The 15,127-nt window shown below is 33.9% G+C and overlaps 1 protein-coding gene across 9 annotated transcripts in view; it reads right to left on the reverse strand.

Moving 5' to 3' along the window:
• ROBO1 (roundabout guidance receptor 1) overlaps positions 1-15,127 on the reverse strand; it is a 1,105,499-nt gene that overhangs the window by 935,668 nt on the left and 154,704 nt on the right. For all 9 annotated transcript variants that reach the window (XM_034656904.1, XM_034656884.1, XM_034656901.1 and 6 more), the window contains exon 2: positions 13,281-13,417. In XM_034656904.1, the coding sequence (XP_034512795.1) occupies positions 13,281-13,368 (88 nt within the window). In that variant the 5' untranslated portion in view covers positions 13,369-13,417. The remainder of the gene's footprint in view (positions 1-13,280; positions 13,418-15,127) is intronic.

Below are 15,127 nucleotides of genomic sequence, written 5' to 3' on the forward strand. Positions count from 1 at the left end.
GGATGTAGTGATGTTGTGTCATGTCTGTTTTTCATAGCAAATTAGAACTTCTCTACATTGCTTAATATTTTCTGTTCACTAAAAACTGTGACTTTACAGATCCAACAGTCTGTTGGGACTTGTGAAGGGGGTTCAAGGCACTGCATAAAATATACTAATCTGAAGAAAAGTAACTAATTATTCTCACATCTGTAAACTCCACGATAAAATCCACCTCTTTAATGTCATGGGATTTTCTAACTCCTCCATTAATCTGGAGCAAATCCTCTTTCCAAATATTCTTAGTTTCAGTCACTGACATCATCATCAGGGCTCAAAACTGCCAGAAAATCTTTCACTCACCTACATACTTCTTGTCCCCTCCATATTTCCAAAAACTTACTAACAATACCTATTTTTTATTTTTTTTAATTTTTATTTTTTTTAAAGATTTTTATTTATTTATTTATTTATTTGACAGAGAAAGAGACAGCAGGCGAGAGAGGGAATACAGCAGGGGAGAGGGAGAGGAAGAAGCAGGCTCCCAGCCGAGAAGCCCGATGTGGGACTCGATCCCGCAGCGCCTGGATCACTCCCTGAGCCTAAGGCAGACGCTTTAACAACTGCACTACCCAGGCGCCCCAGGAATACCTATTTTTTAAAAAAATATTTTATTTATTTGAGAGAGAGAGAAAAAGAGAGCACGAGCAGAGGGAGGGGCAGAGAGAGAGAGGGAGAAGTAGACTCCCACTGAGGGCAAAGCCCAACATGGGGCTCGATTCCAGGACCCCTGGGATCATGAGATCATGACCTGAGTCAAAGTCACATGCTTAACCAACTGAGCCACCCAGCCAACCCTAGCAACACCTACTTTTCAAATAATAGTAGCTGCTGTTTATTGAGTGCCTTCCATAAGTGAGGCATAGTACTAGATACTTTACAGTCTTTATGTAATGTTCACAACCACAAGGTATCATCTTCTTTAAACAAATTAACAAAGCAAACAAACCAAAAAACCTATTTGCAAGTTTCCCTAGTCCACACATTTCATATAGAACCAAGTAATTCTGACGCTAAAGCCAGTGCTTTGATTTATATCTTACAGCCTGTTTACTATAAATAAAGCAATCTGGTAAAATGGTTGATTCCTATACATACTTAATAAAAGCTTCATTCATAAAAAAATAAATATCAGAAAAAGACAGCTCATCATTAAAGAGATAGCATGACACAGAGAGAGAGAACTGAAAGAACGATTAACTCTAAATCTTACAGTTAAAACTTGAATAAACCAATTACATTGTGATCATTAAAAATCAACTTCCAATCCTCCCCAGAGTGTGTGGAGCTGCTTCTGTGTGTCCGAGAGCACATTAGACACTTCACCCACACAAACTTGTTCCACCCAAATAACACTCCTGAATTGGTCCTCTTATCCCCAACACACTATTGGTTTCTTAAACAACAGGTGTTTTTTTTCCTAGAAATTGTCTCGGATCTTTCTTTTCAATTTTATTTGTCCTGTTTTCAGCTATATTTAATATTTTCAGATGCCAAAAATTGGTTTTGTGATTAGACAACCATTTCCATATCATGCTAAGTAAACAATAAGTTTTATTGTTAATATTGACAAAAATGATATTATTATTATTATTACCCTTTTCACATTTGATTCTGATTTCATATATCAGTGCCATGGAATATGTTCTTTCCAATATCATTTCTTTACACTGAAGACTTACAAGGGGGCTATTATTCTACATATTTAAAGTGACCTACATAAATGAGGATGATTTCACATCTTTAAAAGTTCTTAGGAGAAAATCGTGGTGACCCTGGGTTTGGTAATGAGTTTTTAGATACACCATCAAAAATACGATACATCATTTTGGTGAAAGATTCTGTTCACCATACACTGTTACATCTAATACACTAAGTAATCACACAAACATAAAAGATGTTTCTAAATGTTAGTTTTTTGTATAAATAAGTCCACTGATATTTCAGTGAGAATATGCTCACACAACCGTGTTGCATTTAGTACACTTTAAAAAGTTGTATGTACAAAAGATATTTCTAAGAATGGTAATTTTATATGTGAATAATTAAAGTGTTATTCCAGGAATGACTGTGTTCACCACATTGTGCTATATTTAAAAAATTCTGCAAAAGCACTTAAATGAAAGACATTTCTAAAAATGGAGGCTGTATATAGGAACATAAAGTGTTATTGCAGTGGAAAACTGTGTCCAACACAATGTGGTGTATTCAAAGGTCACATGTATAAAAGATGTTTCCAAGAATGTTAAATGTGTATGTGAATTACTGCAGTGTTATTTTATAGAGAGAATCTATTCACTAATGTGTGATATATGGAATACACTATGCAGGGTCACATGTATAGAAGATGTTTCGAAGGATAATAAAATTGTGCTGCATCAAGAAAAATATACATGATGCATGAACAAAAAAGATTGGATAAGTTGGATTTTATTAAAAACTTCCACTCTGCAAAAGACATTGTTAGAAAATGAATAGATCAGCTACAGACTAGGAGAAAGTATTTGAAAAGTTTGTATATGAAGAAGGATTTATATTCGACATATACAAAGAAGTCTTAAACTCAACAAAAATGCAGCAAACAACCCAATTAAAAACTAAGTGAAAAATCTGAACAGACACCTCACCTGAGAAGAAATACAAAGATCAAATAAGCATATGAAAATGTGCTCAATATCATATGTTTCTAGGGAATTGCAAATTAAAACAACGAGGTATCATTGCTCATCTATTAGATGACTAAAATGCAAAATACAGTAACAAACGCTAGCAAGAATGGGAAGCAACAGGAACTCTCATTCTTTGCTGGAAAGGAAGCAAAGTGGTACGTAAAAAGTTTGGCAGTTTTTTAAAAGGCCAAAACTTCATTTTACCATAGAAGTCCTTGGTTGGAAAAATCTAATGAAACTACAGTTTTGAGAGAATGATGCTAAAAATAAGATTCAACGAAATAAATCTCACTGCATTGACAAATTGATTCAGTAACTACATCAATACATTAGTTACAGGTTGGTTAAGGAGAACTATTACCTTCTAATCAGGACTAACCAATTTTTATTATATCCACCATTTAATTAGTAAATACTCAGCAACTACTCCTTTCTGTACATTATTAACTTGTAGTATACTTTTGAAAGTAAAGTATTACAAAGTCTGTTTTTGTTATTGCATTGGCATTATCTAGAATCTAGCAAACACTTATGGAAAAAGCAAGTACCTACTGAAGCTGCTTTTGTTTACCTAGGAACTTCTGTGAAAAAAAAAAAAGAACTATACAAAAGCTAAATTTAAAAAATGCATTATTAATTTCAGTACTGTGCATACTGGTTAGGAATTTCAGCTATTTTGATGGTAGTAAGATCCCAAGTATATAAGCTGATTTTCCTGATCAAAGATTTCTTTTTTTTTTTTTTTAAAGATTTTATTTATTTATTTGACAGAGATAGAGACAGCCAGTGAGAGAGGGAACACAAGCAGGGGGAGTGGGAGAGGAAGAAGCAGGCTCCCAGCAGAAGAGCCTGATGTGGGGCTCGATCCCAGGACCCCGGGATCACGCCCTGGGCCGAAGGCAGACGCTTAACCGCTGTGCCACCCAGGCGTCCCTGATCAAAGATTTCTAAACCTGAGAAAGGCGCTTCTGCCAGGAAGGAAAAAAATGAGCCTTTCAATGGGTATGTTTTTATTGTGTTTGTATTCTTACTGTATTTCTTTACATTGACCAAGTGTGTGGCTTTAAAACAACAATCTATTAAGAAGAGTTGGTTGCCAGTGAATATTTGTGCCTTCATCTAAAATAGCTCTGAGGAACATGAGGAATGTGTTAGGCTCAATTTCCCTCTATATATCATATTTCATTGATTCAAAGATACTTTTTCCCCCATATTCTGACTCTGAATTCTTACAGTTGATGGCATCTCACAATCGTTATGAGCCAGGCAGCAGTTTTGATGTGATTGTCACTGCCTGTGATGTGATTACTTGGTCATAACTGTTCATACTGCTGTCATGTGCATTGCGGGGGAGACACAAGTTGAGTTTAATTACCATTTAAAATGTCTTCCACAAGTCCACTATAATTGAGCATTGTCAGTAAATATAATTGTTATTTGAAGCTTAGAAACAAAATTTTAGAAACAGATTTGACATTATTGAAGGAAATATTTATTGTTGGAGGAATGGTCTCAGATCTGTATTTTTTGTGAAGCAAAAATTAAGCTACTGAAGAAGATAGAATATGTCTAGATAGAATATGTCTACTTTCTGAGAAATTTCAAAAAGATTGCTATCTACCTACCAAATGAAATGCAAAAGAAAGTGTTCCTCTAGGAGGGAATGAAAAAAAACTTCAAAGCATTAAGAGGCTAGTCTGATTAATGCATCACACAAAACTATCCTTCAGACATTGCTCAAGGCTTAAGCGGTAGTTATATTTTTTTTAGCCATACATAATGGCACATCTTACAATCATTGTCACCTTACAGTTGGTGATATTCAGTTTCTTTAAAGAACATGAAATCAGCTATAAAACACTTCTTATTCTGCAACTATTTAAAAACTGTAATTTTCTCATATTAGAAAATAAAAATCCAAGAAAAGAAAAAATAATGTGCAATGGAAAAAATAAGAATGTATTAGAGTCACAGGTTACAAGGAAAATCTACAATCCAGTAAGCAATGACGTATCATGAACAAGACTGGCCCCACAGGATTCTGGGCACCTACCCTCAGCTTAGAGTAAGAGTTATACCATGCTCATGGCTCTAATTCAATGCCATATCATGCTATGGGACTCCACAGAGTAAACATTCAAACAGAAGTGAAAGATCATGTCGATAGAAAAATGAGAAAGTATATATTTCTATAGAATTATTTTCATATACAAGGAATTCAGTCATTTGTATATCTACATTGCCTAGTAGTATCTAGTAAGTTGGCGAATGACTATTGATATTGATGGGGAAATATGATAATTCTTCTCTTTTATGAGGATTCAAAAATTAACCTCTATGTCAGCCTGTATGTATTCACCAGACATATATGAATAATTCAGAATAAACACAAATACTCTTGTATACACACACCTATATTTAAATACATGTTTAAATTTATGTATTTACACACAAGTGTTATACACTGTATATGTATGCACAAAGAAATATGCATATTGTGACACAAATTCATGTCTATGCATATAATGTCATAGCTGCTTTCAAAATTTGCACAGTGGATTCTTTTTTGGGGAGAAGTTCAGGTTTTATACTTTCAAGGCTCTCACATGCATTCAACCTTTCATGTTGAAGTATTATATATTCTTTGTATTTTAATAGTCCAAAATACCGATTTTACTGATTATTTAAACAAAAGAAATCATTTTCAAAGCCATTCTCCCATGTGAAACATAGCAGAGGCTGGGTCTGTTTATACAACAAAGGACACAGGCGTTCGGACAGAAGAGATCCGCAAGTAAAGAGAAAAAATAAATGAATGCTCACTAGGAAATCTAGGGTAAAGAGTTGAATGAAGTAATGACAGCCTCTCAGGCAAACAGAATTTTTTACAAAAGGCCCTCTCTACCCTCAGGCACAATTACAACAGCTGTACCATATAGCCTCTATCAGTCATAATCTAGAATAGTGCCTCTTTCTATTAACCAAGCAATAGAGGAGCAAAAAATTACTTATACCAGCCCATATGAGGCACTCTGCTGTGCTGCATTCTGATGACTTAATTAGGTGGCTAGTGTGGCACATGAGGTTTTGCAAGCCAGGTTCATCACAAAGACCGAATCATCAAAGCAGAGGAGTCATGGGCTCTACAGCTAGATTACAGACACGAGTTTCTTCACTGAGTGTCTTGTCACTGATTGTCTGTTAGTTTGCTTCCATCTACTTAAACAATTAGGTAAAACCTCACCGTAGTAGACCAAGGCTAATAAAGAGCCATGAAATTGAGTACAGCTGGCAATTTCTCCGGTTATTAAGATCTCATCTTCAACTGAGTGATGGTCTCTAGAAAGTAAGGAATGTGTTTCATGTTTTTGAGTATTTGTTCTCTTTCAAGACCTGACACACCTAGCCATGGAATTTCCGATCTTATTTAAGAACCACAAACACACAAAAACTTAATAAAAAAAAAAAAGAAAAAGAAAAGAAAACAGGGTCACATCACAATGTCAACTGATTTAATAATCAAAGAATTTCAAAAATGTGTTTTTGTCTGTAAAGGAATATGAAGGAAAATCCTGAAAAACCCAATTACACTGAAAAAATAAATCATATGTACCAGACATTTTAACAGCCATTTACTCCACAGTTTGGTTATATTATTCATATTATGAGTGCTAACTTTAACTTGGTTAATTCAGAAAAATTCTAGTAGTTTTAATATATATACAGGGGACAATAGCAAATAATAGATAAACACATTCATTCATATATATGTATAAATGTGTATATATTCATAAATATGTATGTGTATACATACACACACATATATATGATGGGTGACTCCAAATAGCATTATAGATAACCATTTTGAGCTTAAGTCCAACAAAAATCATAAAGCAATTAGAAGTTTGAAGACCAAATGCAAGTATACTATTATGCTCATATATTTTTACTTGATCTTTTAAAATAATTATATATTGTAAATCATCTAACAACAAACACTCATTAAATCAAATCATAGTGTAGCACTCTATGTCCACTTAATTTCATTAAGGATGCCACCATTCTCCCATCTTCCAACAATGAATCTTAGGGTCATCCTTGACTCATCTTCCTTCCTTTCACTCACTTCCCATGATCCCTCAGTTTTTCTGACTCTGTATTCATACGTTTTGCAAATCTTTTTCCTTCTCTGTTGCCTAATCTATACTGAGGATTCTTGCATTTTTTTCTGTAATCTCTTCCTCTCATTACCTTATTCATTTACCAATAAACATTCAATGAATAATTTCTATGTACTACTCACTCTTTTCGGTATTAATAACACTTTTGAAAACTACCAGGAGTGTTTTCCTGTATTCTATCATAATGATCATTTATTATAACTAGAAAATTAGATGAATAACTGATTTTCATTATTTTGTCTCCACCAGAAAGACTTTTTTTTTACATTTACATTTTTACATTTGAAGCTTCCTAGTGTAATATAAAAGGCTCAAGATTTGAACTTCAAATCTCTCTGGACTCATCTCCAAACATCCCTTAATAATGCACTTTTCCTTTCAACCAAACCACACCACAGTTCTTCTTATAGTCTTCATAACTCTGTAACCTGGCATGAGCTTGGGATTTTCTTTCCCACTCATCCCACTCCAACCAGGTAGAACTTGTAAAACTAAAGTGCATAGCTCACAGTAAGTGCCTAATAAGGGTCCACTTTCCAATAGATTCTTATTTTGTTTGCCTGCTCTGTGAAATGTTCTGAGGTCCTCAAGTTGTCACTCTAGGCTCTGAAGGGCATTTGGCAAAGAACTTATCATAGGATCACAACCTCGATTACACATCTGTTTTCCCTCAATGCCATCTGTAGTTAGTTACTGTCCTGCTACAACCATCTAATGCAGATTAGGCTAGTAATACACACACTATAGATAATAATAATATTATTATCCAGGTTATTAAGGACAACTTCCATATATAGAATCCATTCAGGGTCCCGAATTCCTTGAATACTTTATCTTTAATTCAGACACAACACAAACTAATTCTAACTTCCTTTCTGAAGTGTAAAATGACATAGGGAGAGATTAACTTACTGACCAAGGTAACGAAACTAATATAGAGTAGAGATATTATTCAAAGACATAACTATCTGAACCAAAAGTCATCTTTTCTCCGCTATGACATTTTGATGTTTTTAATGTTTCCTGAGTAGTCTTCCCTCCCCCTCCCTGACACCACCCTCTCTTTCTCTTTCTTTCTTGGTATGGCTAGGTTCTTTATTGTTTTGGTTAAAACTAAATTATGAAAAGTAACATTCAGAGAATATGTAGTTTCTCTTATATTCTGGCTTTCTAGTGTCCTACACAACTTACAGAAATCTATGATACAAAGTTTTATTATATTTCATTTGTAGTAAGTATTTTTTCTAGCTGTCACATTGAGGTACAAATCATAAATTCATACTTTGTCTTTTCATCGTTCGTAACAGAGCTGACTTGCGCACTAGCCACAGTGGCACAGCATGGGCCAACAATACAGTTAGGGGCCCATGAAAATGTTTTAATTTATTTTAAAATCAGAAAAAGAAAATTTACTTTTACAGCCAAAGATTATACTCATGTTAACGCCAACACAAACATTAAAATATGTTTAATATTCTTTATGGTGGAAGGAACCCATGAAGGCAGAAGTACCTAGGGCTCCCATTAGTTATAATGCAATACTGGGCTCTTAATCACCTTTTACAGAAAATTTTCATAACTGATATATTATTTTAATTTGGATATAAATTCCCAGACACTTAATGTCTGAATAAACATTTCATTAAGGTGTGGTCAAAATTTATGAGAAATTGTACCAAGTAGGCAAAACTAAGTATTTTATAAAGCAATTTTAAAATACATATATGTTAATTTTCACTGACCTATTAGTTTAATGCCTTTCCTCCAGTATATTTCTGAATCTCTAAATATTACTATGAGATAAAAATAGCAAGAAACACAGGTAAACACAAAGCAAAATAAACCAGCAATGGCCTCAAATCTGCTCCCCCAAACCCTTAAAATATCTAAAAGAATTATCTTCAAATACTTTTATCCCCCTCTCATGAGACCCCTTCCTTAGATAAATATTTTTTAAAGTACTCAACTGTTTATCAACTTAAATTTTGTCAAAAGCAGTGTTTCTCAAATTTTCTGTGTATTAAAGTGATTTGGGGCGTTTTTAAAACTTTGGGTTTTGGGGCCTTCAAACCAAGCTCTTGGTTTCAGCGACTGATTCTGCCATAGGCCCTAGAAAACTTTACTTTTAATCATCTGAAGTGTTTCTGAAAAATCTATGGGAAATACAATAAGAGAAAATCCTAGAGTCATAAAGATTTCGCAAGTAGCACATAAAATCGTATCACTTTTGTTTACTTATTTGTTTATATTTATTTGTTTTACTTTTGTTTATAGTAACACCTCTATCAGTGCATAATTGAAAGAGCTCAGTAACCTGTTAAAGTACTTTTAAGTTTAAATGTTATATTCTAATAGAAGAGACAATTAACTATTTAAGTTTGTAAAATTAATTTCTGAATAGTCAATGCAGTTAAAAAAATCAAACTGCTTACGAACACGCGATCTCTATAGACTGCAAATAATACATATTTTCTTTATCACTGCCCATGGCTACTGTGCTATAGAAACTAATCACAACCATTGGAAAAATCATCTCTGTAGATAAAAACCTTTGTGGGATGTATATATGCAACATATTAGTTAAATAACATACTCCGAAAGAAATGTTTGAAGATTCTATCACATTTCAGTTTCAGAAATATACTTTCTATTTTATCTTTTTAATCATAAAGGAGATTTTTAAAATCTGAAACAATTTCTCAAATCTATTCAACAATCTGTTAGGTATGAGAAAAATAAAACACACAAAAATAGGTTTATATGGGAATTGTATGTATATGCATCCTATCATTTCTAGAATTTTACATGAAGAATTCTTTAAAATTTATAATTTATCTATAGATGACTCAAACCCAAATAACACTCAGCTCCTTGCAATTACCGTCCTCTGGGTAAAACAACAAGGTACTGAAGTGCTGGTGGATGGATAGATGGGGAGGGTAAGCAGTAAATCATTTCAGACAATTTCACACTCAAGCCTTGTTGACATGAGGCAGGGCAAAGGAAATCACCCTGTCAGCACCTGCATCTTTAATGAAGGAAAACGCTGCTGCACATGTAGAGAAGAGAGAGGGAAAAATAAATCACGTGTAACTTTAAAGCGGGCTGTCGGATTTATTCAAATAGAAATGCAACCTGGTGTGCTTCCCCCTCCCCATGTATTTCCATTTAAAATCTTACAATATACACCCAGAATTCAACATTGTTGTGGGTTTATTTGTTTTTTTACCATAGATGGTGTTCAAATTTTCAATTCAACCCACTATACGTGAAATGTATACTTTTAAAACATATCATTTAACATTTGACTTTCATTGTCTTCCTGACATCTGTTGCAATCAGAGGTGTATGTTTAAAATGTAAAGATGGGTATCTGTCAGATTCTTTTGTAGGAGAGATTAAATACAGATGTGGCATGACCCACATACAGCATGCCTCAGGAGATAACCACAGTTGGCTTAGGAGTACTTTCTATGTAAACAAGAGATGAGGTAAAGTGACAAGACAAACGTCTAGCAGTGGTTTCCATTCAGAGGCAGGTTTTCACAGGCTCTCTATGCAACGAAGGGCAATGACTCTGAATTGTGGGAGCAGCCTAACCATTTCCAGAATCCACCTTTTAATTACTCCTTTCTCTTAAAACTGACTTATAGTTTTAAACAACAGTATTTCTTGATTTCAATGTGCAATTTCTAGGCCCCTTCCTGACACAACAATCACTTCCCATACAATATTGTAAATATACGAAAATGTAAATATGATAAAACGTAAGCAGTTTTAAAAGGGCTTTATATAGGGAGGCAAAAGAGAAAATCAAAAAACAAAGCAAAACAAAACTATGAGCGGGTAATCCATCAAGCCAAGCGTTATATTCAAATAATATTGTTATATTCAAATAATATTTTAATATTTAATGACACCAAGTAACCAAGTCACAACTTTACTGAAAACTGCTTGATTAGTGCAGTAATACAATAATCTGCAATATGATGACTATTCGCATTGTTTTTTTAATTTTGTTCCCTGAGGCATCTGGTGCCCATCCACACCTCTGCTAATGATAAGTCGAGTTAAGTTCTAGAGACCATATACGTCTTAGTTTTTCAGAAACTTGTGACTTTTTTTCATTTATCTGCCCTTTGCAATAAGTTTCTGATGGAGAATATTTTTTTCTCAAGGTGAAGAGTGGAAGCAAATCAGGTGAATGAGAAACATTGATATTGGTCTTCCTGTGACTGCTCCCTCCACACTCCACTCAGGTCACTCCAGGTGCAGATCTCTACTGAACTTGAGAAAGCTAGAACTACAACAACGAAAGGACTCGGGGCCTCAGTTCATTCTAAATTTACATGGAGAGGAGTATCCGAGGCCGATGACTCCTTTCAGTAGTTTTGTCATCTCCTTAGCCTGAAATCAATGCTCCTGGGGGGGGGGGCAGCATTTAGGAAAATGACTTCCCGTCCGCAGGTTTTCCTTTGAAAAGCTAACAGTACATTTCTTTTGGCACGTAAATTACTCTGAAATAATTCTTGAACTCTGTGGTCCTGAACAAGATGGACATTTAACTTTATGCATCCCTTTTCAGTATTCATATTTCTTTTTAAGGTGTTGCCTCAAAATGGGCCCTGAGTTACTAATCTGTAGGACATCTTATTAACTGATTGATAACTGATTGATCACCTCTGAAACCAATCTACATATTGTATGAAGCAATAAATTCATTTATGTTATGCTCTCTTTAGTTATAAAAATGATTGCATATAGGATAGTAATTGCAGAGGTTTGACAAATTTAGACCTAAATGTTCAAGTTGATTGGTCCTCTTTGAAATGATATAATATCTTGAATGAAAAGGCAACTGTATATTTCATACATACCACCACACATATTAATGCATGCATTCCTTCTTCCAGATATCTAGGTAAAGATGATTCAACCCACATGTGATCATTTTGAGATTTGATTACTTGCTTGATAACTAGATCACGGATTAAATCTATTAACCTGTAATAGTTATTGGCTGGCCAGTTTAAGGATAATTATACCTAAACTATAATCCATATCTGTGTGTACCTGTAGTCATGGTTTTCAATACATTTTCATACAAATACCTTTCTTACCCTGACAATTTGAAAAATGATGAAATATTATTTTATACTTAATTTGCATTTTTCATATACTTTAAAAATGCACATTTTTCATATTGTCAATCTTTGATATTTGGTTCATTCACTAATTTTAATCAATACTCAACAGAGTTCTGGCAAAAGAAGGGAATATAGAAACAGGTTAAAAATAAAAACTTTTAGTAATATACAATAGTGTATAAGTACAGAGTAGCTAAATGTACTTTGCTACAACAGACTAAATTTTCTGTATACTTTCACCCTATGGAAATGTTTTTAACAGATATAATTCCATTTGTTTATTCACAACTCCCTTATCTGCCAGGTTAAAGTATCCATTTTAACCCAGCAAGGGAAAAAAAGTCAAGACCCTGGATTATTTGAGAATTCTGATTTGTGTGTGGATACAAATGATAAATTACATATAGTTGCCAAGTATTAAAATAAATAGAACAGTAAAATAAATAAAACTCAATCTTCAAGGTTTAATTTAATGAAGCACCATCTGCCATTCTTTTATGAATAACTTGTCTAAATTATGATGATAAATTAAACCTATCCAAATTAAGTACAATTCATTCCCATAGTTTTATCTAAGAGGAAAGCTGACATTATATTTGGGTTAGTGTATCAATATATTTTTCTCTTTTCCTGTACCATAGCATTGGGTTTAGTTAATTTCCTATAAAATAGTTTAAGTAAAGCATTTTATAGCAATGTTATTCTAGCACCATTAATAAAATTATGACTTCAAGGACACCAGTTTCTAACTTCACTGGAAACAATAGTAACTATGGCAGCATGTTGCATTTTTACTCTGACATTGTTCAGCCTGTTAATTAACACGTCACTCCTCTAAAGGAATTTCAGGTTTAAATACTTCACTTTTTTTGATGGCCCTTTTCTATGGTACTAACATGCACTGTAACTGCTTTTCTTTTCGTATTACACACTTCTTCCCTACTCTAATTGTTCTGCTACCACTCTAATTCACTAAGTTAATCTAATAACTTTTTACATGTTTGAGTAGGAGTGAATATGTCAATTTTCTCACTTTCTTTAGGGAATTAATAAAGTGCTCTGTATTCGAGAATATATGATCCCTGAAACATATCGGCACACATCCTTAAGAAACCAGTCACACAGACTTACACATTTGAAAGCAAATGAACAAGTTTGATATACAAGACACACAATGAAAAATGAATTTAAAGCAAAGAAAGTATACTGGTCATGATTTGATAAAACAGATGCTTGGCACTTACCTGGAATAAGCTGGGCCAGAAACAGGTGATCTTCGGAGAAGCTGAGGAGTGATATTATGACCAAAAAAGGAACATGTTTCCATTTCATCTTTGTCCCTTCCTTGCATTACACCCAGCCAGTGACAGATAGGTTTTGTCTGGGAGAAAAAACAAATAGCAAATTATTTTTTAATGGTTAACTATGTGGAGATGAAGATAATATTAAAAATATTTTGTGAAAAATCATATTTCAAATGCATTTGAAATACCATTTTTCAAAATGATAAAATATACAACTTACACTGAACATATTTTAAGATATACATTTTGAACAAATATAGCATTTATTAATCTTGAAAATGTATTTTAAATCAGACATAATTAGCAAATAATTCATTGGTTTTCTCTACCATTTAGGCAATGTCAGATACATGTTTTCGTTTTCTCACCAATTTAGTTGAAACACTCTCATCAGGTCCAGAAAACTCTATGGTCCAGAAAACTTACTCATTCACTAAGCAAATATTTACAGACAGCTTATAGTGAGTCAGTCACGATGCTACTTTGAAGATACAACAGACAAAATTAAATATTCTCTTTATTCAGGTATATAAACAATTTGACGCCACCTTAATTACATCAATTTATAAACACATAAAAAAAATACTTTTGTAGATGGTCTATTCTGAACAAAGAACTCGTTATCAGTCATGATGGATCCAAGAAATATAAAATAGTAACTTGTAGATGATGACTTTAACAGATGGCAGAATTAAACTACAGGAATTCAGGTGGAAGATGGATCAGTTTTGCTTGTGAGAACTGACCAAACATACACTAAAGACATGACATTTGAGATATGAGATAGTATATGATAAACAGAAAAGGAAATACTATTCAAAATAAGAGAACAAAATAACCAAATATTCAAAGGAAGTGTGTGTGTGTGTGTGTGTGTGTGTGTGTGTGTGTGTGTGTTTGCGTATGTGTGTGTATTCCAATAAAACACTGCTATATTCAGGGAACTGTAAGAGGAGTTATTTGGCTGATGATAGAATTTGCCAGAACAACATGATAGAAAACTGAAAAGATAAAGACAGGTAATGAGGAATTGCTGTAGAGTTTAATAATAGATAATATGATTCAAATTATTGAGAAGATAACTCTGGTAGGACTGTGAAGAATATAAAGTAACTATGAAGCAAATTAGCATGGAGGCCATACACAGTACAGAAACTTATAATAAATATTTACAAAGGACCCTGGGAAAGGAAATAAAACCAATGGCTGGTGTTGGGGTCAGGAGCCGGGTGATATTACACAAGAACACTCTGCAGGACTTAACATCAGATTTAGGAGCTCGGACGTGGAAAGACATGTACTCACTCAGTCAAAAATACATAAATAAATCTAGCACAATAAAAAAAAATAATCTGTCTCCAAAGAAAAAGAAAGTTCTATCACACATTCTGTGACACTCAGAATGCCTCCGTGAGAAAAGGATGACCTACTTGATTCTGTAGGTTTATCCACACAAAGCTATCATCAATTGTCTAGGCGAGCTGAGCCGTCCTTACTTTCTTACCTATCACTGTGCAGTTAATTGCCAAGTTCTCCTTCAGCAGTCTCCTAATCCTCCTGCCAGACACCTACGATCACTGAACTTACTTAAGGTATTTGAGGATTATTTCTTCTCTTTAAGAATCCTGCAAGCCCCTCCTGTCTGGGCTAGAACCTTGCCTGCAAAGAAATATTCTTGGCTACTGTAGGTTCATACTTGTTATCCATTTTCCTTGTCTTGGAGCTAATGCCTTTGTACCTCTCCATACGCTGGTACCCTATCCTCATAAATGACATCACATACCCAC

This window comes from Ailuropoda melanoleuca, chromosome 1 (genome assembly GCF_002007445.2).
Source record: "Ailuropoda melanoleuca isolate Jingjing chromosome 1, ASM200744v2, whole genome shotgun sequence".
Classification (NCBI taxonomy): Eukaryota; Metazoa; Chordata; class Mammalia; order Carnivora; family Ursidae; genus Ailuropoda; species Ailuropoda melanoleuca.